General features: G+C 45.7%; 1 protein-coding gene across 2 annotated transcripts in view; it reads left to right on the top strand.

Annotated features, from left to right (window-relative positions):
* The window catches only part of LOC106568935 (calsyntenin-2), a 314,056-nt gene extending 294,242 nt beyond the window's left edge, over positions 1-19,814 (top strand). Inside the window, exons 12-17 of one of the 2 annotated variants that reach the window (XM_014139780.3) lie at positions 14,370-14,581; positions 14,795-14,968; positions 15,165-15,310; positions 15,590-15,710; positions 16,432-16,619; positions 16,938-19,814. In XM_014139780.3, coding sequence (XP_013995255.2) covers positions 14,370-14,581; positions 14,795-14,968; positions 15,165-15,310; positions 15,590-15,710; positions 16,432-16,619; positions 16,938-17,141 — 1,045 coding nt within the window. In that variant the 3' untranslated portion in view covers positions 17,142-19,814. Of the gene's footprint in view, positions 1-14,369; positions 14,582-14,794; positions 14,969-15,164; positions 15,311-15,589; positions 15,711-16,431; positions 16,620-16,929 lie in introns of both variants that reach the window. The other variant, XM_014139781.3, reaches the window with a different exon arrangement.
* The last annotated feature ends 5,376 nt before the right edge of the window (positions 19,815-25,190 follow it).

Raw genomic sequence — 25,190 nt, 5'->3', positions numbered from 1 at the left:
GAAATGTTCCAAGTCAAGGTAAGCTTTTGGTTTTATTAATTTATTGCCACCGGGGGCCTGACGGTGTAACTGCTAAACTGCTTGCTGTACATTGTACTTCATGATTGTAGCGTGTTTACTACCACACTAGTTTTAGTAGCTATGTTGACTATGACGTTAGCTATTATGGTGGCAACGATGTAGGCTGTGTGTAGCAGCTAGCAGTTACGCTATGAAAGTTTGGCTTGGAAAGGTTTTTTCGCCTGGTCACAGAATAGTGCGTAGATGTGAGAAGAAATTCTACAAAGAGCAAAGAGATCATGCTGTTTGAATGTGGCTGCTAGAAAAGGAACTCTGTTTGGGGTGATTAGGAGTGTATTCATTCTGCCGATTCTGTTAAAACGTTCCTTAAAGTAAACTTGAAGCAAACGGAACTAATTGGGGATAAACATACATGAATTAGTCCAATAGAAACTTTTGTTTGCAACTGTTTTCACTGGACTAATGATTACACCTTAGATCAGCTAGATGCAGGCAAGAGTGTGCAAGGCGGTATTGAATGTGTCACTGTCTGTCACCTTGATTACTCAAATTTTTCTCTCGACCTGTGCACCTACATTGTAAACTTTCATTCACTGGCTAGGTTGGATATAGGGGAAATTCCAGCATCATGTAGAAGCCTAAAACGATCAATGTTTTAGGCTACTATTGTGTGTGTGTGAGCAATACGGTCCATGGTGTTTGTGCATCCGAGGCTCTACTTTCTCTGTATGTGTCTTCAGGGTCAGTGTGTGTATACGTCTGGCGTGGCATCGAGATCAGTGTCTAGTGTGTTCCAGGCTGTGTGTGTGTGTGTCTGCGTGTGTGTGCCCGTCTAAGCCTGTGCTCTCTCCATGTCTGATATGCTAATCAGCGTCGCTTCCCTCTCTTTATCTCTCCCCTCGTTAATGGCTGAGAGGACAGCCGGGTTGACGTGGCGCCCTGGTTGCCTTGGAGCTGTGGTAGCCTGGGCCGACGTGGCAATTGCTGATGATGAGGATATGAATGACGGCCATGAAAGGCAATCTGCTGTGTCAGGGTTCCTCACGCCAGAGAGCACTACGAGAAGGAAGGTTGATCATTAGAGGAATATAGTGCTGTTAAGACTGACTGGGTGGGTAACTGGCTGGCTTGTTTTCTGTCTACCTCTCGGTCAATATCCTTCTCTCTCCTGTTATCCTCTCTCTCCTCTAGTCACCATTTCAAGAACAAAGAATTGGATTGTAATACTTCCTTTTGGTGTGAGGGCACTTAGTTTAGAAAGGAAAACTTAGCATCATACAGTGTTTTTAACAGCTCATGTGTTTGCGCCATTACCTAATGAGAAAGGTAAAGGAAGAGATGGTATGCTGAGATTGTGCAGTCTTATAGGAGTTAATTAAATGTATTGGTAAAGAAATACAGGCCCAATACAAGAGACCAAGTGAGAGTGGAAGAGAAAGAACAAGGTTGAGCGTGTAATATAATTTTTGTTACCCTTATTTTACCAGGTAAGTTGACTGAGAACACATTCTCATTTACGGCAACGACCTGGGGAATAGCTACAGGAGAGAGGAGGGGGGATGAAGGAGCCAATTGGAAGCTATAGGGGAATGAAATTAACTGCTAAACAAAGGTAGGCCCAAATAAGAGAGAGAATGACAAAGGATGGAGAGAAAATGTGAAGTGTGTGTGTGTGTGTGTGTGTGTGTGTGTATTCTGTTCACAGTTAAGCAGTAAGGGGGGACGGCCAAATCAAATTGGACTGTGGTGGATAGTGGACTCCTGCCACAGGAGCTGTAATAGGTTTAGTCTAACAAACCGCCTCGTATACAGAGAGATGGCCTGTCCTATTCAGCAGGCACTTTAATGCTCCGTACGACAAGAGGCCCCGACTGCATCCCAAATGGCGCCCTATTCTCTAGTCTCTTGTCAAAAGTAGTGCACTATGTAGGGAATGTGGTGTAATTTGGGACGCAACGCCTTGCTGGTCAGATGGCGTTTATTTAGCGAGGCCCTTAGTTTAGTTTAGTATGGGACATGCTACTCCTCACAAACTTTCTTTAGCAGTTATACTGATGTCGTTCCCGGGGTAATTGTTTTGTGGAGTTACAGCCAATTGTGCTAACCAAAGAAACACACACACACGATTGCAGGTGCACACTGCACGCATGCATGCACACACACTTCCCAATCAGAGTTTGTTTGGTAGTTACGTAGATCAGCATAATCACACACGACACACACACACACTTCCTAGCCATACAAATACAGACATCCTATTACAAGCCAGTCCTGGTATGTAGTTAAGGAGAACAATGTGTCTTAATACGTGCTTAATTTAGGCCGAGTCTTAATGCAAGGAATTGCCATGGGAAAGCAGCTCAAACAGACCACGAATGTGACACATTTAGTTTTGCTAGTAAACCAGAAGCAGCAGACAGTTATCATGTAAACAAAAGACCATTCTTAATTACCACGGGAAAGTAAATGAATTAATAAGTGAGTGAGTGAAGAGCACTTTTCACCAACCATTGAAAAGCGTAATTACTCAAGGCGTTAGGTGCCGGCGTTGGCATTAATCCTGAGAGACTTCACTCTGCTCCTCTCAAAGTGTAATGAACCTGGATGATGGCCAGCTTGTTTTACCCAGACTGCCTGGGTGGCAGGACAGCTCCTCGCTCTGGGCAGAAGGTGCCCTTAGGATCTACTGAACAAAAATATAAATGCAACATGCAAGGATTTTTAAGATTTTACTGAGTTAGAGTTCATATAAGGAAATCAGTCGATTTAAATAAATTCATTTGGTCCTAATCTATGGATTTCACATGACCGGACAGTGGTGCAGCCCCACGCACTTGCAAGCCAGACCCACCCACTGGAGAGCCATGCCCAGCCAATCAGAATTATTTTTTCCCCGCAAAAGGCCTTTATTACAGACAGAAATACTCCTTAGTTTCATCAGCCGTCCGGTTGACTGATCTCAGACGATCCCGCAGCTGACGAAGCCGGATGTGGAGGTCCTGGGCTGGCGTGGTTACACGTGTTCTGTGGTTGTGAGGCCGGTTGGACGTACTGCCAAATTCTCTAAAATGATGTTGGAGGTGGCTTATGGTACATTCAATTCTCTGGCAACAGCTCTGATGGACATTCCTGCAGTCGGCATGCTAATTGAACAATTTAAGACATCTGTGGCATTGTGTTGTGTGACAAAACTGCACATTTTAGAGTGGCCTTTTATTATCCCCAGCACAAGGTGCACCTGTGTAATGATCATGCTGTTTAATCAGCTTCTTGATATGCCAAACCTATCAGGTGGACGGATTATCTTGAAAAAGGAGAAATGCTCACTAACAGGGATGTAAAAAAAATGTTTTACCGAAAGTTTGAGAGAAATTCGTTTTTTGTGCATAAAAAAATTCTGGAATTTTTAATTTCAGCTCATGAAACATGGGACCAAGACTTTACATGTTGCGTTTATATTTTTTGTTCAGTGCATTCGGAAAGTATTCAGGCCCCTTGACTTTTTCCACATTTTGTTCAATTACAGCCTAATTCTAAAATGGATTAAATAGTTTTTTTCTTCTTCAATCTACACACAATACCCCATAATGACAAAGTAAAACAGGATTTTTTAAATTTTTGCAAACGTATACATTTTTAAAAATAATAATATCACATTTACATAAGTATTCAGACTCTTCACGCTGTACTTTGTTGACTTCTGCCGAAGTCGATGCCCCTCCTTGTTCGGGTGGTGCTCGGCGGTCAGCGTCACCGGTCTCCTAGCCATCATTGATCAGGTTTTCATTTTCCATTGGTTTTTTCTTGTCTTCCTACACACCTGGTTCCAATCCCATTCATTACATGTTGTGTATTTAACCCTCTGTTTCCCCTCATGTCCTTGTCAGTGATTGTTTGTATGTTATGTACTCGTGTATGTTGTATCGGTGTGCGACAGGTTATTTTTACCCATGTTATTTTTATACGTTGGTTTTGGAGTTCGTTTTTTGTTAATAAAACTACTCCAGTTTAACCAAGTTTGTTTCTCCTGCGCCTGACTTCCCTGCCACCTACACACACGACTATGACAGAATCACTGTCCAAAATATTGAAGTCAGCAGGAGAAGATACCCCAGACACGGAGGTGGAGGAGCGCATCCAGGAGAATGCGGAGAAGCTACACCATCTGTGCGCCGCCATGGATCGCGTTGTCCAGAATATGGACCGCTGGGAGAGACAGGGAGTACTTCCAGCGCCTCCACCAGCCCAACCGGGGTCTATCCGGAGCGCCCCTATTCAACCTGAACCCGGTGGCATCCGTCTAGCCATGCCTCAGAGGTACGACAAAAGTGCTGCGAGCTGCCAGGGTTTCCTACTCCAATTGGACCTTTATCTGGCCACGGTCCACCCAGTTCCAACTGACCGTGAGAAGAGTTTCGCCCTCGTCTCGTGCCTCACCGGGAGAGGCCTGGAGTGGGCCAGCGCTGTGTGTGGAGAGGGAAATGCGGCGTTGGCCCATTATGAGGAGTTCACCTGCCGTTTTCGGGCAGCCTTCGATCACCCACCCGAGGGCAGAGTGGTGGGTGAGCGCCTCTACCATCTGAGGCAGGAGACGAGGAGCGTCCAGGATTTTTCACTGGAGTTCAGGACCCTGGCAGCCGGTGCGGGATGGAATCACAGAGCCCTGATCGACCATTACTGATGCAGTCTGCGTGAGGATGTCCGTCGGGAGCTGGCCTGCAGAGACACCACCCTCACTTTCGACCAGCTGGTGGATCTGTCCATCCGGCTGGACAACCTGCTGGCTGCTCGCGGCGTCCAGATCGGGGTCTGGTGGTTCCATCCTCCCGCACCCCCTCTCCTCTACCCATGGAACTGGGAGGGAGAGTGCATAGGGAGACTGGAGGGGGTTCCCGCTCGTGCACCATATGTGGCCGCAGAGGTCACACTGCTGGTCGGTGCCGGGTAGGTTCCTCTGGGAATCGAGGTAGCACCCCAGGTGAGTTGGCACCATTCTCATCCAGAGCCCTCTGTTGCACATATATTTGTGTCTGTTACTTTTCCAGATTTTTCCCCGCGTTCCCAGCATAAGGCGCTAGTAGATTCAGGTACAGCTGGGAATTTCATTGATCAAGCTTTTGCTCATAGTTTAGGGATCCCCATTGTACCCGTGGATGTGCCTTTCCTCGTTCACACCTTAGATAGTCGACCATTAGGGTCAGGGTTGATCAGGGAGGCCACAGCTCCTTTGAGTATGGTGACGCAGGGGGGTCACAAGGAAGAAATTAATATTTTCCTTATTGACACTCCTGTGTATCCCGTGGTGCTGGGCCATACCTTGGTTAATTAGTCATAACCCCACTTTTTCTTGGCCACAGAGGGTTCTCACGGGGTGGTTGCGAGAGTGCTCAGGTAGGTGTGTAGGGGTTTCCGTTGGTGCTACTACGGTGGAAAGTCCAGATCAGGTCTCCACCATACGCATTCCCCCCGAATATGCTGATTTGGCTCTCACCTTCTGTAAAAGGAAGGCGACTCAATTACCACCCCGTCGACAGGGGAATTGTGCGATAAATCTCATGGTAGACGCTGCACTTCCCAGGAGTCACGTGTATCCCCTGTCGCAAGCGGAGACAGTGGCTATGGAGACATATATCTCCGAATCCCTGTGTCAGGGGTACATTAGACATTTACATTTACGTAGAAGGATTACTTTATCCTATCCCAGGTATTCCTTAAAGAGGTGGGGTTTCAGGTGTCTCCGGAAGGTGGTGATTGACTCCGCTGTCCTGGCGTCGTGAGGGAGCTTGTTCCACCATTGGGGTGCCAGAGCAGCGAACAGTTTTGACTGGGCTGAGCGAGAACTGTGCTTCCGCAGAGGTAGGGAGGCGAGCAGGCCAGAGGTGGATGAACGCAGTGCCCTTCTTTGGGTGTAGGGACTGATCAGAGCCTGAAGGTACGGAGGTGCAGTTCCCCTCACAACTCCGTAGGCAAACACCATGGTCTTGTAGCAGATGCGAGCTTCAACTGGAAGCCAGTGGAGTGTGCGGAGGAGCAGGGTGACGTTAGAGAACTTGGGAAGGTTGAACACCAGATGGGCTGCGGTGTTTTGGATGAGTTGTAGGGGTTTAATGGCACAGGCAGGGAGCCCCGCCAGCAGCGAGTTGCAGTAATCTAGACGGGAGATGACAAGTGCCTGGATTTGGACCTGCGCCGCTTCCTGTGTAAGGCAGGGTTGTACTCTGCGAATGTTGTAGACCATGAACCTACAGGATCGAGTCACCTCCTTGATGTTAGCGGAGAATGACAGGGTGTTGTCCAGGGTCACGCCAAGGCTCTTAGCACTCTGGGAGGAGGACACAATGGAGTTGTCAACCGTGATGGCAAGATCATGGAACGGGCAGTCCTTCCCTGAGAGGAAGAGCAGCTCCGTCTTGCCGAGGTTCAGCTTGAGGTGGTGATCTGTCATCTACACTGATATGTCTGCCAGACATGCAGAGATGCGATTCGCCACCTGGTTATCAGAAGTGGGAAAGGAGAAGATTAATTGTGTGTCGTCTGCGTAGCAATGATAGGAGAGACCATGTGAGGATATGACAGAGCCAAGTGACTTGGTGTATAGCGACAATAGGAGAGGGCCTAGAACTGAGCCCTGGGGGACATCAGTGTTGAGAGCACGTGGTGCGGAGACTGATTCTCGCCACACCACCTGGTAGGAGCAACCTGTCAGGTAGGACGCAATCCAAGAGTGAGCCGCGCCGGAGATGCCCAACTCGGAGAGGGTGGAGAGGAGGATCTGATGGTTCACAGTATCAAAGGCAGCAGATAGGTCTAGAAGGGTGAGAGCAGAGGAGAGAGAGTTAGCTTTAGCAGTGCGGACAGCCTCCGTGACACAGAGAAGAGCAGTCTCAGTTGAATGACCAGTCTTGAAACCTGACTGATTTGGATCAAGAAGGTCATTCTGAGAGAGATAGCAAGAGAGCTGGCCAAGGACGGCACGCTCAAGAGTTTTGGAGAGAAAAGAAAGAAGGGATACTGGTCTGTAGTTGTTGACATCAGAGGGATCGAGTGTAGGTTTTTTGAGAAGGGGTGCAACTCTCGCTCTCTTGAAGACGGAAGGGACGTAGCCAGCGGTCAAGGATGATTTGATGAGCGAGGTGAGGTAGGGGAGAAGGTCTACGGAAATGGTCTGGAGAAGAGAGGAGGGGATAGGGTCAAGCGGGCAGGTTGTTGGGTGGCCGGCTGTCACAAGTTGCAAGATTTCATCTGGAGAGAGAGGGGAGAAAGAGGTCAAAGCATAGGGTAGGGCAACGTGAGCAGGACCAGCGGTGTCGTTTGACTTAACAAACGAGGATCGAATGTCGTCAACCTTCTTTTCAAAATGGTTGACAAAGTCATCTGCAGAGAGGGAGGAGGGGGGGAGGAGGATTCAGGAGGGAGGAGAAGGTGGCAAAGAGCTTCCTAGGGTTAGAGGCAGATGCTTGGAATTTAGAGTGGTAGAAAGTGGCTTTAGCAGCAGAAACAGAGGAAGAAAATGTAGAGAGGAGGGAGTGAAAAGATGCCAGGTCCGCAGGGAGGCTAGTTTTCCTCCATTTCCGCTCGGCTGCCCGGAGCCCTGTTCTGTGAGCTCGCAATGAGTCGTCAAGCCACGGAGCAGGAGGGGAGGACCGAGCCGGCCGGGAGGATAGGGGACATAGAGAGTCAAAGGATGCAGGAAGGGAGGAGAGGAGGGTTGAGGAAGCAGAGTCAGGAGATTGGTTGGAGAAGGATTGAGCAGAGGGAAGAGATGATAGGATGGAAGAGGAGAGAGTAGCAGGAGAGAGAGCGAAGGTTGCGACGGCGCAATACCATCTGAGTAAGGGCAGAGTGAGTAGTGTTGGAGGAGAGCGAGACTTGGAGGGGAGTTGCAGTGAATCTAGTAAAGATGAGCATCTAGTAAAGATGAGGTCAAGCGTATTGCCTGCCTTGTGAGTAGGGCGGGACGGTGAGAGGGTGAGGTCAAAAGAGGAGAGGAGTGGAAAGAAGGAGGCAGAGAGAAATTAGTCAAAGGTAGACGTAGGGAGGTTAAAGTCACCCAGAACTGTGAGGGGTGAGCCATCCTCAGGAAAGGAACTTATCAAGGCGTCTAGCTCATTGATGAACTCTCCAAGGGAACCTGGAGGGCGATAAATGATAAGGATGTTAAGCTTGAATGGGCTAGTGACTGTGACAGCATGGAATTCAAATGAGGAGATAGACAGATGGGTCAGGGGAGAAAGAGAGAATGTCCACTTGGGAGAGATGAGGATTCCAGTGCCACCACCCCGCTGACCAGATGCTCTCGGGGTATGTGAGAACACGTGGTCAGACGAGGAGAGAGCAGTAGGAGTAGCAGTGTTTTCTGTGGTAATCCATGTCTCCGTCAGCGCCAAGAAGTCGCGGGACTGGAGGGTAGCATAGGCTGAGATGAACTCTGCCTTGTTGGCCGCAGACCGGCAGTTCCAGAGGCTGCCGGAGGCCTGGTCCTCCATTTCACCCGTCTCCTCAAGTTTCTTTTTTGTGAAGAATAAGGATGGAGGTCTGCGCCCGTGCATTGATTATTGAGGTCTTAATAAAATCACGGTAGGGTACAGTTACCCGCTACCTCTGATCACCACGGCGATTGAGTTAATGCACGGGGCGCTTCTTCACCAAATTGGATCTCAGGAGCGCTTACAACCTGGTGCGTATCCGGGAGAGAGACGAGTGGAAGACAGCATTTAGTACCACCTCAGGGCATTATGAGTACCTCGTCATGCCGTACGGGTTGAAGAATGCTCCAACAGTCTTCCAATCTTTTGTAGACGAGATTTTAGGGACCTGCACAGGCAGGGTGTAGTGGTATATATCGATGACATTCTGATATATTCCGCTACATGCGCCGAGCATGTGTCCCTGGTGCGCAGAGTGCTTGGTCGCCTGTTGGAGCATGACCTGTATGTCAAGGCTGAGAAATGCCTGTTTTTTCAACAGTCCGTCTCCTTCTTAGGGTATCGCCTATCCACGTCTGGAGTGGAGATGGATAGTGACCGCATTGCAGCCGTGCGTAATTGGCCGACTCCAACCACGGTGAAGGAGGTGCAGCGATTTTTAGGGTTTGCCAATTACTACCGGAGGTTTATCCGGGGTTTTGGTCAGGTAGCTGCTCCCATTACCTCACTGTTGAAGGGGGGTCAGGTGCGTTTGCAGTGGTCGGCTGGGGCAGACAGGGCTTTTAGGAAACTGAAGGCTCTGTTTACCTCGGTTCCTGTGTTGGCTCATCCGGATCCGTCTTTGCAATTCATAGTGGAGGTGGACGCGTCTGAGGCTGGGATAGGAGCTGTGCTCTCTCAGCGCTCGGGTACGCCACCTAAGCTCCGCCCCTGTGCCTTCTTCTCTAAGAAGCTCAGCCCGGCGGAGTGAAACTATGATGTGGGAGACTGGGAGCTGTTGGCTGTTGTCAAGGCTTTGAAGGCGTGGAGGCATTGGCTTGGGGGGGCTAAACACCCTTTTCTCATCTTGACTGACCACCGCAATCTGGAGTACATCCAGGAGGCGAGGAGACTGAATCCTCGCCAGGCAAGGTGGGCCATGTTTTTCACCCGTTTTGTGTTTACCCTCTCTTACAGACCAGGTTCCCAGAACGTTAAGGCAGACACATTGTCCCGGCTGTATGACACAAAGGAGCGGTCCATGGATCCCACTCCCATAATCCCAGCCTCTTGTTTGGTGGCACCGGTAGTGTGGGAGCTGGACGTGGACATTGAACGGGCATCACGTAAGAGCCCGTTCCCCCTCAGTGTCCAGTTGATCGTCTGTACCTTCCGTCTGCTGTCTGCGACCGATTGATCTACTGGGCTCACACGTCACCCTCCTTTGATCATCCTGGGATTGATCGGACGATGCGCTGTCTTAGTTGGAGGTACTGGTGGCCCACTTTAGCTAAGGACGTGAGGGTTTATGTTTCCTCCTGCTCAGTGTGCGCCCAGTGCAAGGCTCCTAGACACCTACCCAGAGGTAAGTTACAACCCTTACCCGTTCCACAACGGCCGGGGTCGCACTTGTCAGTGGATTTCATAACCGATCTTCCACCTTCACAAGGTAACACCATGATCCTGGTCGTTGTGGATCGTTTTTCTAAGTCCTGTCGTCTCCTCTCTTTGCCCAGTCTCCCTACGGCCCAACAAACTGCGGAGGCTCTGTTTACACACGTTTTTCGGCACTACGGGGTGCCTGAGGATATAGTGTCTGATCGGGGTCCCCAGTTCACATCAAGGGTCTGGAAGGCGTTCATGGAACGTCTGGGGGTCTCCGTCAGCCTTACCTCAGGTTTTCACCCTGAGAGTAACGGGCAGGTGGAGAGAGTTAACCAGGATGTGGGTAGGTTTCTGAGGTCTTATTGCCAGGACCGGCCGTGGGAGTGGGCGGCGTTCGTGCCCTGGGCAGAGATGGCTCAGAACTCGCTCCGCCACTCCTGCACTAACCTCTCTCCCTTTCAGTGTGTGTTGGGGTATCAGCTGGTTCTGGCCCCTTGGCATCAGAGTCAGAGCGAGTCTCCTGCGGTGGACGACTGGTTCCGGCGAGCGGAGGAAACCTGGGACGCCGCTCACGTCTGCCTTCAGTGCGCCGTACGGCACCAGAAAGTTGGCGCAGACCGTCACTGCAGTGAGGACAGGGTCTGGCTCTCGACCAGAAACCTGCCCTGCCGCCTGCCCTGCCGGAAGCTGGGTCTGCGGTTTATGGGGCCATTTAACCTGTCTGGGCCAGTGGGACGCTTGCGTCCCACCCTAATCAACAGCCAGTGGAATCGCGTCGCGCTAAATGCAAAACCTCATAAATGCTATAACTTCAATTTCTCAAACATATGACTATTTTACACCGTTTTATAGATACACCTCTCCTGAATCGAACCACGTTGTCCGATTTCAAAAAGGCTTTACAGCAAAAGCAAAACATTAGATTATGTCAGCAGAGTACCCAGCCAGAAATAAACACACAGCCATTTTCAAAGCAACTAGCATGCATCACAAATACCCAAAACACAGCTAAATGCAGCACTAACCTTTGACAACCTTCATCAGATGACACTCCTAGGACATCATGTTACACAACACATGCATTTTTTGTTCGATAAAGTTCATATTTATATATAAAAACAGCATTTTACATCGGCGCATGACGTTCAGAAAATCTTTTCCCTCAAATGCTTCCGATGAATCAGCGCTACAATTTACAAAATTACTATTCGAAAACATTGTTAAAATGTAATATTGTCATTCAAAGACTTATAGATTAACATGTCTTGAATGCCATCTCTTTGCCAGATTTAAAAATAACTTTACTGGGAAATCACACTTTGCAATAAACGACGTGGTATGCCCAGAAAAAAAGTCTAGGCTATAAATGTTGGAGCCATCTTGGAACGATCAACCATCAAAAATACTATTGTAAATAATCCCTTACCTTTGATTATCTTTATCAGAAGGCACTTCTAGGAATCCCAGGTCCATAACAAATGTAGTTTTGTTCAAAAAAGTTAATAATTTATGTCCCAATAGTGTTAGCGCGCTCCGAAGGCTAGTGAAAATGTACCGTGTGCGTCTGACTTGTCGTCAGGAATGAGCAAAAAATATATATTTAAGTTCGTTCAAACATGTCAAACGTTGTATAACATAAATCTTTAGGGGCTTTTTCAACCAGGGCTTCAATAATATTCCATTGGGACGGTTGCATTGTCTTTCAAAACGTTTCGAAAAGGGAGAGTACCAATGGGCGCCGACGTCACAATGGTAATGGCCCATCCCCTGTGACCAAGATAAACATCCTCTCTTTCAGTCAATTTTGATAGTAGGAGACTCAAACCACTTTGTAAAGACTGGGTACATCTAGTGGAAGCCATAGGAAGTGCTAAATGATTCACAAGCCCCTGTGTGTTTCAATGGCAAATGTTTGAAGTGATATCCACACATCAGATTTCAGTTTCCTGTCAGGATTTGTCTCAGGGTTTTGACTGCCATATGAGTTCTGCTATACTCACAGACAGCATTCAAACAGTTTTAGAAACTTTAGGGTGTTTTCTATCCAAATCAAACAAGTATATGCATATTCTAGTTATTGGGCAGGAGTAGTAACCAGATTAAATCGGGTACGTTTTTTTATCCGGCCGTGCAAATACTGCCCCCTATCCCCACCAGGTTAAAGTCCTGAGGGGCACCGGTCTTCCTGCCATCATTGATCAGTTTTTCATTTTCCATTGGTTTTGTCTTGTCTTCCTACACACCTGGTTACAATCCCATTCATTGCATGTTGGGTATTTAACCCTCTGTTTCCCCTCATGTCCTTGTCAGTGATTGTTTGTATGTTATGTACTCGTCGTGTATGTTGTATCGGTGTGCGACGGGTTATTTTTAACCATGTTATTTTTGTACGTTGGTTTTTGAGTTCGTTTTTTGTTAATAAAACTACTCCTGTTTAACCAAGTTGGTTTCTCCTGCGCCTGACTTCCCTGCCACCTACACACACGACTATGATAGAAGCACCTTTGGCAGCAATTATAGACTCGAGTCTTCTTGGGTATGACGCTACGAGCTTGGCACAATTGTATTTGGGGAGTTTCTGCCATTCTTCTCTGCAGATCCTCTCAAGCTCTGTCAGGTTGGAAGGGGAGCATCGCTGCACAGCTATTTTCTCGTCTCTCCAGTGTTGTTCGAATGGGTTCAAGTCCAGGCTCTGGCTGGGCCGCTCAAGGACATTCAGAGACATGTCCTGAAGCTACTCCTGCATTGTCTTGGCAGTGTGTTTAAGGTCGTTGTCCTGTTGGAAGGTGAACCTTCATCCCCGTCTGAGGTCCTGAGCAGGTTTTCATCAAGGATCTCTCTGTACTTTGCTCCGTTCATCTTTCCCTCGATACTTGTGGGTCTCCCAGTCCCTGCTGCTGAAAAACATCCCCACAGCATGATGCTGCCACCACCATGCTTCACTCTATGGATGCTGCCAGATTTCCTCCAGACCTGACGCTTGGCATCCAGGCCAAAGAGTAAAATCTTGGTTTCGTCACACCAGAGAAACTTGTTTCTCATGGTCTGAGAGTCTGGTTCTCCCATCTCCACAGAGGAACTCTGGAGCTCTGTCAGAGTGACCATCGGGTTCTTGGTCACCTCCTTGACCAAGGCTCCTCTCCCCTGATTGCTCAGTTTGGCCGGGTGGCCAGCTCTAGGAAGAGTCTTGGTGGTTCCAAACATCTCCCATTTAAGAATGTTGGATGCCACTGTGTTATTGGGGACCTTCAATGCTGCACTCATTTTCTGGTACCCTTCCCCAGATCTGTGCCTCGACCCAATCCTGTCTCAGAGCTCTACAGATAATTCTTTCGACCTCATGACTTGGTTTTTAGCTCTGACATCACTGTCAACTGTGGGACTTTATATAGACAGGTGTGTGCCTTTCCAAATCATGTCCAATCAATTGAATTTACCACAGGTGGACTCCAATCAAGTTGTATAAACATCTCAAGGATGATCAATGGAAACAGGATGCACCTGAGCTCAATTTTTAGTCTCATAGCAAAGGGTCTGAATAGAACTATTAGATTGAAAGTTGTTTTACTACATTCACTGAATTAAAAAAGTAATAACTCCTTAAATGTTTCTTTGTTTGGGGTTACGCTTCATGTCAACCGTGGGCTTAGAACGTGTTAAATTGTGTTGATGAGAAAATGTGATAATTAGTGTGTGTTTACATTATATTAGGCCAATTATAGGATAAACAGAGAGAGAGTGTCTCCGTGGGTGGGTGCATGTCCAAGCGTGCCTACGTCTGTGTGCGTGTGTGTTATTGGAAATGGGCAACTTGAGGCCATCTGTCTGAAAACAGCATCACTCCCCCCAAAAATCGGAAAAGCTGCAGTGTTCTATGCAAACAGAGACAACTCGCAATCACAATTGGACAAACATTGGAAGTCCACTTTCACAGTTGCCTCTGTCACAATCTGTCCCTACATTATGTGTCTCTCATCTCTGAAATGAGAATGACAAGTGCCCAGTCATTCATTGCTAGGACCAGAAAGAGTATGTAGTCACTAAACTCTTGGGTGAAGGCACAAATGAATAGTGACACACAATGCAATTTATGCCATTTTCGATTCCAATATGATTAGTATCAGATGGCAGTGATGTTCCCCTAGTCTTTCTTACCCTGTTACTCCTTATCTGTAGGCCAATTATCTACAAAAACTGCCCTGGCCAGAACAATTATGACCTGAAGAAAAGAAAGTGCTCTTTCTGCATTATCTGCATACGCTAATGTCTATCTCCATGTTCTTCTCCTTATCCCTTCTTCTTCACCCTCCCTCTCTCCTGTTGTTTTTGGGTGCTCAGGTGTTTCGGGGAGGACATATGCATCTCCATCCCAGACATTAAGGCAGTAGTAATAGTCCTGCCACCCAGCGAGCCACGGATCACCATCGCTGGTTCAGATCGACTCGTCAAGCCTTCCTCCGACCTGCGTGGAGCCACGGGCGTGGCACCCTTCAAGGAGCTGCGCATCACCAGCACTGTAACCAAGAGCGACGGTGTGCCGTTCAGCGCAGGTGGGTGGGGTGGTTACCATGGATACGTGTTGATGTAGCACAGCGTTGAAAAAGTGCGTGTGTGAGCATTCATGTCTGTGTTGGATTTTGTGTGTGTGTGTGTGTGTGTGTGTGTGTGTGTGTGTGTGTGTGTGTGTGTGTGTGTGTGTGTGTGTGTGTGTGTGTGTGTGTGTGTGTGTGTGTGTGTGTGTGTGTGTGTGTGTGTGTGTGTAGGTACAGTCCACAGGCCTGGTGTTCTGGAGGTTATGCACAACCTGGATTACTGTGATGTCCTGGTGATCGGAGAGGAGCTCAATCCAGAGCATGAGAGTCTGGAGATTCACCACAGCTCCCTAATAGGGAAACACCTGGATGCCACAAACTCCACCTCAGGCATCTCCATATATGGTATGCACTTCAATTTATGAAGCATTATTCATATCACACTTTTCATACCTAAACATAAATTCCTTATTGTGTGTCACCTGGTGCGAGAAGCTCTTGAAGTCATTAGAGCTGGGCCCAGCGTTGAGCCTTGAGGGACACCATCTATATATGGCTGTGAACACCAGGGACACCTTTGGTAATAATGCATTTTCCCCAGGTGTGGACTCCATGGCCCACTATGAGGAGGCCCTCAGGCAGGTGCGCTATAGGAACTGGCGCCCGGCGACCCTGACTAACAGGAGGTTCAGGCTCACCTGCTCCGAGCTCAACGGCCGCTACACCAGCAACGAGTTCAATCTGGAGGTCAGGGAAGAAGCTTTACCCATCTTTCCTTTTCTATTTCACCCCTTTTCCACTCACACTCTCTATTCTCCCATCTCCACCACTGCCACTCCTCTGTCTTCCTGCCTCTTTCTACACCCCTCTCTCCGTTTCTCTCACCCTTCACCACTCAGTCTCTCTTCCTATTTCTGCACCGTCACTCATCAACCAGACCCATTTACCCTTTATCTCATCGATCTATCTTTCTCTACATCATTGCCATCTCCATACTGACTGATATGTACTTTGTCCCACCCTCAGATTAGTGTCCTCCACAACTCAGCACCCGTAGAGCATGTCAATCACATGGCTGTCCAATCCCAGTACATGCGGCCTGTGCATCATCCACTGATGGTGCACACTCTCAATTCCCACATCTCAGGTAAGGCAACCAGAAGTGTTCACCCACACAGACACACAAATGTACACACGCACCCACACACACGGTGAGCACATGTCCCTGCTACTATCAGAGGCTTGAGAGTGTGTTTTGTTGAACTGGAGAGGGATCCAGATTAGGCTAAGCCTTCCCTGTGGCTCAGTTGGTAGAGCATGGTGTTTGCAACGCCAGCATGGTGTGTGCAACGCCAGGGTTGTGGGTTCGATTCCCACGGGGGGCCAGTACAAAAAATACAAAAATACACATATAAATGCATGGTATGAAATGTATGCATTCACTACTATAAGTCGCTCTGGATAAGAGCGTCTGCAAAATGACTAAAATGTAAAAATGGATCCTTTCTACAGTGGATGGTCAGGGGGCCGGAACATAACTATAAATAATTTGTAGGCTGCAAATTGACCGCAAGAAGCCCAGATTTCTAAAATTAAAATAACTTTTCTTGCTCTGAAAAGTTGGGTGGGGGCGAATAAAATCACCCGTGGGCCTAATTTGGCCTGCGGCCCCCTAGTTGGGGAACCCCGGGCTACGCCTTCAGATCATACACACACAGATAGACGCACGCTGTCTCTCTCCCTCTCTCTGTGTCACAGACACACACACACACACACGCAGAACTGAGTGATCTCCCAAAGGTAGGGAGAACACAGCACATTTCTTGTAATTCAGGTGAATTTACCCTTTAAACACTTCTCCCCCACAGGCACCCCTCCAGCTGCCACGGTGGTGATTGTGATCTGTATCGCCGCCCTGGTGGTCATAGTGGTGCTGGGCATCTACAGGCTCCACAGTACCCACCTGGACGGGTCCAAGAGGGAGGAGGACGGGGCCAAGGACCCAAAGATGGACTGGGACGACTCCATCCTCACCATCACAGTCAACCCTATGGAGGTGAGAGAACATTATTCAAAGAATGTCCCAAAGAAGGCACCGCTAACTATATCAACTCAATGGCACTTGAAATAATTGAATAGGTCTAGGTCTAGTTGAATAGGTCTAGTTGAATGGCTAGGAGTTGATTTGTGGTTGGGGTTTTATTACATGTATTACATTGACTCTGTTTTGGTATTAGATTTAGGTTTTGGATTTTGTAGCAAGGCCAGACATCAGCTACAGGGATGTTTTCTGATCAATAGCTTTGAAGTGTCTTCTACATAGTAGTAATTCAGTGTTTCACTTTATCCTGTCCTGCACATCGGAGGGCCTCAGGCGGTGGAAGAGGTGGTAAGAGACGAAGAGGAAGATGATGAGGATGAAGAAGAAGAGGACGATGAGCAGGCAGGTGACATGAGTGCAGAGTCAGGCGACAGTGATGAAACTGAGGAGGAAGAGGAGGAGGATGAGAGGGAAGTGAAGAAGGAGGGAAAGCAGAAGAGCAAGCTGGAATGGGATAGCTCCTCGATAACGTATTGATCTGTCACGCATGTACACACACCTACATATTATACAGAATCTGCAGTCACAATCATTTGTGAAAAGGGCACATTTTTTAATGAAATGTTGCCCTCTTCTGGTCAAACTAAGGCATTACAACCAAAAAGGTTGACTAGCCATAAGCAATTGTCCACTTCTCTTGCCAGTGGAGCAGATTTCTCCCATTTTGGTGTAACTGCACGATCCTATTTAAGACTGCCATTGACAACACAATAGGGCCAATTGAAAATTTGCACAAGCACATTTCCACCTTATATCCAATGGCTTGTTCATCTGTGCTGAATTATTTCCGGGTTTGGACACAAAAGATTGGACACCACATTTTCCCCCGTTATCTATCTCAATTGCTTTTTGTTAAGCTCTTGGAAATTTGTTCATTGTATGTCCGCTCTTTAGCATTAATACAAATTGTTGAATTTTTTTGCAATTTTAATACTGTACTTTAAAGTATTTTTTTTTGCATTAGATTATGAGATTATATTTTATTCATTTTAAATCTTGGAAATGTTTATTTTACGTCTTCTGAAAGACAGACTAACAAATTGTCATTAACAGAGGTATAAGAGAGGATGTATTTACAAAACAAATTTTGAACATTTTGATAGATTCTCCTTTTTTTCTGTCTGCCTGGTTCTTTTTCTTGAACATATGAAAAAGAGAGAAAAGTTCCTGTATGTTTTTATAAATCCCTCGTAACGTGTATATAGCAGGTAGCATAGCTGAACTATAATTCACCTTGTCTCCCACCTACCTTTCCTCAAACTGTATGTCCAAATTTGCTTGCATCAGGGGCATTTTGAGTAGTCAAGTTGCCCCTGACCACATATTTAGACTCAAATGACCTTCCCTCAATCCTAACTTTAAACATTTGGAGGGAAAATGGACAACTGACCCTAGATTAGTGCTTGAGGGTGACTTTAACGCTCATGGTCATTTCTATCTCTGTGTTTGCTGTTGACTTGTGTCCCTGCTTGTGTCAACCTACTTCTGAGGCTGAGATGAGGGTATGAGAGTAGGCACTTAAAGGGATAGTTCACCCAATAATCAAACTTTCATACATGAAGAATTATCTCAAGTCCATGCCATATGTTGTTTAAAACACGCAATATGCACATGTAAGCGTCTGACAAACAAATGTTGGGGTAAACTCCCTTTAGTCACCACCAGAGGGGAACATCAGTCAAAATTCCGATTATTGGCTTGACAGGTTAGCATTTTCAGCCTGGGCAGAGACAACTTGTCACATTGGGCGCGTTCGAGCGGATCACTTTTGTCAAGTCGGTGCGTTGGTCACCGCCTTTCAACGTGTGTTGCATTATGAGAATAAAAATTGTCTGACTTGCGCCTACATGTCGCCTGCATTAACTTTACAAAAATCATGTGATCAAAAGGTAATGAAGTTTCTGCAGTTGCTCTTCATCAACTTCATCCTGCAGCAATCGCCTGCATTGTGGGAGGCTCTTGTCAACCAATCATTAGGGTGTTTTTGTTTAACCCACGAGAAAGTGACTCAAACATGATATATACAAATGAATGCGATATTTTAGGCTCTCAGTAATTGATTGTAGCCTACAATGTACACACATATGATTTCAGTTTGAGTGATATGGGGGTTGGAGATGTTTATTTTGACAAACTTTTATAAACAAGGCAACACTGCCATGTTAAATCTGAGCTTTGCTGTTTGAAAACCACATTAGTGTCCAACTTTCGGCTGTCGCAGTTTCTCCTCCCACGACTTCATTCCTCGACTTTCATCTACAGTCAGTTGCTTTAGCCTTACCACTCAAACACGCCCATTATCTTTGGGCACATCTCAATGGGCTAAAGTGGCTTCCTCTCCTTGTTTTCTTTCCTTCACCTGCCATTAAAAACACAGGTAAGGTGAAAGTAAACTGGTGGGTGCCATTGCCTACCAGAATTCTGCTTCCACCTGCCCATTTCATGTCCAGACAGATTAAGGAAAGGAGTCAAAGAGACTGAGTATTGAGATACACCCCTTATGTTTTTCTATGACAGGCCACCTCTGTCAGAAGTCCCACTGTAAAAAAACTGAAACGATTGATCCTCTCGCTCCTTCTCTGGTCGCCTATAACATGTCTGCTGTAGCTGAATCTAGCCAACTCCTTGTTTCTGACCCCTTGTATTTCCCAGAATGCCACTCTAAACACTGCATCCGTTACATGTTTATGTCTGTAGCAGTGGTTAGAACTCTTCCCCCTCTCGGCCTTAACGCCTGTGGTTGTAATGTTATCATTGTGAGACGCGTCTACCATTGCCTTGTTTCACCCCATCTTTATACCATGGGAGAATCTCAATTGCACACTCCTCACATCCTCTGTCCTCGCCTCCTTAAAACCCATTGGATGAGAAAGCCAGAGGTCCTGCCCCTCTGACCTTCTCCTCCAATGGGTTTTGAGAAGGCGGCTAGCGAGAACGTGAGAAGTAGGCAATTGAAATTCTCACCATGCGTGTCATAGAGGAGTACAAATAAACTGTTTTGCATATAAACCCTTTAAAAACAGTTCAAGACAGTTATTTTATATATGATTATTTTTGTTTTGTTTTGTAAATGTTTGGGGTTGCTTTCTCTTTGGTGGTAATGGCAGCACTTTCTGTACATTGACCAATAAAGACTTGTTTTAGAATCTACGGCAAGTGTCTCTTCTCTTTATGTGTGTGAGGACAAGAATGTGTGTTGTCCTGTCTGACTGCCTCATAGCCCTAGAACTGTATAGGGAATTTGATAGGCTACATTTTACATTAGGTGTGAGTGACTTTGAATACAAATAAAAACAAGTACAATAGGCCTAAAAGCAAGATAACAATTGTTTAGTATGTGGGTCCATAACTGCACTTGATGCCCACCTAAAATAATTGGCAGCGCTGGCAAAACACATTTTATGAGGATAGGATTCATTCATCTTTGAACAACAATTATAGAATGCTTTGAGAGTGGATATTAGGTCTACTTCTTCCTGCATGAGTCCATCAAATTTCCTTGGAAAGGTCAACTTTCTCCATCACCAATATGATGCCGCCATAGCCCCGTTAATACCACATTCTAACATGAGTCTTTTGTCGTGATCCGGTCCACATTCTGATTGTGCCCACATTTTTAGACGATTGAAAGACGCATTGTGATCAGATCTTCCTGACCACCCCCGGAGGTAGTCAGAGACCCATGGTATCTGGATATCAATCAAATGTAAACAGATCTGGATGGTCAAACCATTTAAATCATAATTATACCAGTCTCTAAAATCATTGACAGGTAGCACAATTGACTTGTGGCATCAATAATTGTCTTAAAATAAATATGATTTTAAAAGAATATCTGTTAAATAATCTGCATACAAGGAGGCATCAGAAAATCTGTTTACAATGTGAACACAGTGTACGTATAAAGGTGCTTTTTACTATCATGTCTAGATGCAATGGTTACAATGCGGGCACAATCAGAATGTGGATAAGATCCGTACAAAGGGCGCATGTTAGCATCAGGTATAAATGAGGCTCATGACAGTGTTTTTTTTTTTTTTTTACGTCACTAGCCCCGTTTATACCTGGTTCTAACATGCTTCCGTTGTCCTGCTCTTGTCCACATTTTGATTGTTCCCACATTTGTCGACAGGTGTAGACAATCAAAAGGCGCATTGAGATGGGCGGCAGGTAGCCTAGCGGTTAAGAGCGTTGGGCCAGTAACTCCGTTGCATTATTGATATAAATGATAATGGGATTGGGGAGAGAAAAAAACATGGGATATTTATATATGGGCCCCATTCTGCATGGAGAGCTCCCAGCTCTGTTTTGTAAGCCGTGCACTCATGATATGCTCTTATCTATTCCGTTGTGGGGGTTGGACACTTGCACTGCTGTATGATAGACAGTTTAGTTTCAGTAGTCGGGTCTCTCTCTCTTCCTCCTTGTCCCCCTTCCCTCTCCCACAGTCTGCACGTGAATTTCATGTTTGGGGAAGCTAATTTTTACCTTAAAATTCACCTTTATAATAAAGCATTCCATGCATCTATCATCGCATTTTCAGACTTATGTAAGATAGCCTACTATTCCTAATGTGATAAGTAGATTGGATAGTCATAATTTAGGCTAATAATATAACTCAAAAACTGCCCGCAAAAAAAGACCTAGGCTATAGACTTCATCAGATAAGTTCTCTTTCTTTTTGAGTCTATAAACACATTTCATGCAATTCTACTACACTTGATGACTGGAGACAAAAATGACAGGGTGGCATAGTACTATAGGCTACTGTTGACACTGACAGAAACAGATCAATAAAAACGCTCTCGTCTGCAACCATCGAATGGCCCTGAAGCCGTTTGTTTTTAGTGCTCAGTTTCATTAGCCACAATCTGGCGTTTACTAATTTAGTTACAACACCCCTCTCACTTTCTCTCCCTCTCCCACACAAACCCCTTGTAGCAGCCTACAAAGAAATGTCTACGCTGTCCACAACAGGCTTTTTTGCAGTCTTTTTGTTGTTGTTGAGTTAAATCAACTTGGGCAGCAATGATACTGTTACCGAATCTTGTCCTATGCTTAGGCTACTCATCCCATTAGGAATTGGATTTTATTGTTAGTCCGCATAGATGCATGTAATGCTTTACTATTCAGAACCCCCTTCTCAAAACAACTTCCCTGCAGCTATGTCCCTCCCTGTATGCAAATGAATCCAACCGGCCTTACAGACCTCCCCTGATGACACAATCCAGTATAAATTGACGTGTGTACAAAATACAACTATCGCACAGTATAAATAAAATGACAACCCCTAACGCACACAGTAAAAAGAGAAACAGATTAAGTTACAGAATAGGCTACAAAGTGCATCTCCGAATGGTGCAAAGCATTATTCAAACAGGTCTGTACAAGGTTGTTCTTAATGCATGCAGATTTACATATGTTGCTTTAAACTGTATTATTGTCATCTTGAATTGCAAATAACCTTTAGTACAGGCTTAAACAGTACCAAAAGGGGAAAAAAGTCACGTGCTTGGAGAAGTTTCCTCCAAATCATTGGTCAGTGATAATTTGCTAACTGAACCTCAATATGATAAGGGACCGGTCGAAATGTACACAATTATTACTGCGAGGGAAATGGGGGAGGGTCATGCTTTTTGTAATCAATGAAATGCCATATTGCTCAGTGTTTGATAATTAGCTGCTTATTATATTTTGATGTGTGCCCGATGCTTCCCCGGATTCTCTGCTGGGCGCGCAATATCAAGTGTGCCTACTGTGGTCTCAATGAAATAATCCATAGGCCTAGGCTATACGAAGAGCGTGCACAAGTTTTTGCGTTGCTGTGATGGTTTCTATAAAACTAGGCTACACTGCATTATACAGTGGCAAGAAAAAGTATGTGAACCCTTTGGAATTACCTGGAATTCTGCAGAAATTGGTCCTAACATTTGATCTGATCTTCTTCCAAGTCACAACAATAGACAAACACAGCCTGCTAAAACTAATAACAAACAATTATACATTTTCATGTCTTTATTGAACACACCGTGTAAACATTCACAGTGTAGGGTGGAAAAAGTATGTGACCCCATGCATTTAATAACTGGTTGACCCTCCTTTGGCAGTAATAAACTCAGCCAAACATTGTCTGTAGTTGCGGATCAGACCTGCGCAACGGGCAGGAGGAATTTTGGACCATTCATCTTTACAAAACCGTTTCAGTTGAGCAATATTCTGAGGATGTCTGGTGTGAACTGCTCTCGAGGTCATGCCAAAGCATTTTAAATCGGGTTGAGGTCAGGACTCTGACTTGGCTAGTAGAAGGTGTATTTTCTTCTGTTGAAGCAATTCTGTTGTTGATTTACTTCTGTGTTTTGGGTCGTTGTCCTGTTGTGTCACCCAACTTCTGTTGATCTTCATTTGGCGGACAAATAGCCATACATTCTCCCGCAAAATGTGTTGATAAACTTGGAAATTCACTTTTTCTATCGATGAAAGCAAGCTGTCCAGGCCCTGAGGCAGCAAAGCAGCCCCAAACCATGATGCTCCCTCCACCATACTTTACAGTTGAGATGAGGTTTTGATGTTGGTGTGCTGTGCCTTTTTTTCTCCACACATACTGTAGTGTTGTGTGTTCCTTCCAAACAACTCAACTTTAGTTTAATCTGTCCACAGAATATTTTGCCAGAAGCGCTGTGGAACATCCAGGTGCTCTTCGGCAAACTTCAGATGTGCAGCAATGTATTTTTTTTGGACAGTAGTGGCTTCTTCCGTGGTGTCCTCTCATGACAACCATTCTTGTTTAGTGTATGTCACGTAGAGTAGGCCAGAAGGCTAAACTGAAAAACCTAACCTCTATCAAATAAAAAGATGGCGGAGCCGCAAAAGTACTTCTGTGCAAGGGTGTTTATTTATATAGTGAATCCGGAAGAAGACCAGTACTGTCATCCAAAGTATACATTATGGGGACAGCTTAAAACTCTTTAGGGATAGGGGGCAGCATTGGGAAGTTTGGATGAAAAGCGTGCCCAGAGTAAACTGCCTGTTACTCAGGCCCAGAAGCTAGAATATGCATATAATAGATTTGGATAGAAAACACTCTAAAGTTTCCAAAACTGTTAAAATAATGTTTGTGAGTTTAACAGAACTCATATGGCAGGCAAAAACTTGAGAAAAATCCAACCAGGAAGTGGGACATTTGAGGTTTGTAGTTTTCAAGTGAATGCCTATCAAATATCCAGTGCCTGTGGGGTCAGATTGCACTTCCTAAGGCTTCCACTAGATGTCAACAGTCTTTAGAAGTTGTTTCAGGCTACTATTGTGAAAGGGAAGCGAATAAGAGCACTCTAAGCAGATGGCCCAGGTGAAAGCCTTGGCTTTCGCGTGGCCGTAAGCACGAGCTCCGTTCCTTTTCCTTTCTAATGAAAACAGTATTGTCCGGTTGAAACATTATTGAATATTTATGATAAAAACACCCTAAGGATTGATTAGAAACATCGTTTGACATGTTTCTACGAACTCAAATGGACTTTTTTTACTTTTCGTCTAGACTTTGTGCCCGCGCTTTGTGCATTTGGATTACTGGACTAAACGTGCGAACAATAAGGAGGTATTTGGACATAAAGATGAACTTTATCGAACAATGGTTTTTGTGGCTAGGCGCTGACCTAACATAATCGCATGGTGTGCTTTCACCGTAAAGCCTTTTTGAAATCGGACACAGCAGCTGGATTAACCTCTTACATCTAGATGTTCCGCTAGCGGAACACCGCTCCAATATCCAATGATAGGGCGTGGCGCGAATTACAAAGTCCTCAAAAATCCCAAAACTTCAATTTTTCAAACATATGACTATTTTACACCATTTTAAAGACAAGACACTCCTTTATCTAACCACATTGTCCGATTTCAAAAAGGCTTTACAACGAAAGCAAAACATTAGATTATGTCAGGAGAGTACCCAGCCAGAAATAATCAGACACCCATTTTTCAAGCTAGCATATAATGTCACAAAAACCAGAACCACAGCTAAATGCAGCACTAACCTTTGATGATCTTCATCAGATGACACTCCTAGGACATTATGTTATACAATACATGCATGTTTTGTTCAATCAAGTTCATATTTATATCAAAAACCAGCTTTTTACATTAGCATGTGACGTTCAGAACTAGCATACCCCCCGAAACTTCTGGTGAATTTACTACTCCTTTATGCAATCGCCATGTCCGATTTTAAAATAGCTTTTCGGTGAAAGCACATTTTGCAATATTCTGAGTAGATAGCCCGGCCATCCTGGCTAGCTATTTTGACACCCACCAAGTTTGGCACTCACCAAACTCAGATTTACTATAAGAAAAATTGGATTACCTTTGCTGTTCTATGTCAGAATGCACTCCCAGGACTTCTAGTTTACACCCAATGTTGTTTTGGTTCCAAATAATCCATAGTTATATCCAAATAGCGGCATTTTGTTCTTGCGTTCAAGACACTATCCGAAGGGTGACACGCCGGCGCATATCGTTACAAAACAATTCAAAATA

Source organism: Salmo salar, chromosome 14 (assembly GCF_965601325.2).
Source record: "Salmo salar chromosome 14, fSalSal1, whole genome shotgun sequence".
NCBI lineage: Eukaryota > Metazoa > Chordata > Actinopteri > Salmoniformes > Salmonidae > Salmo > Salmo salar.
Note: the sequence above shows the minus strand (reverse complement) of the source record. Positions and strands in the feature narration are given on the sequence as shown.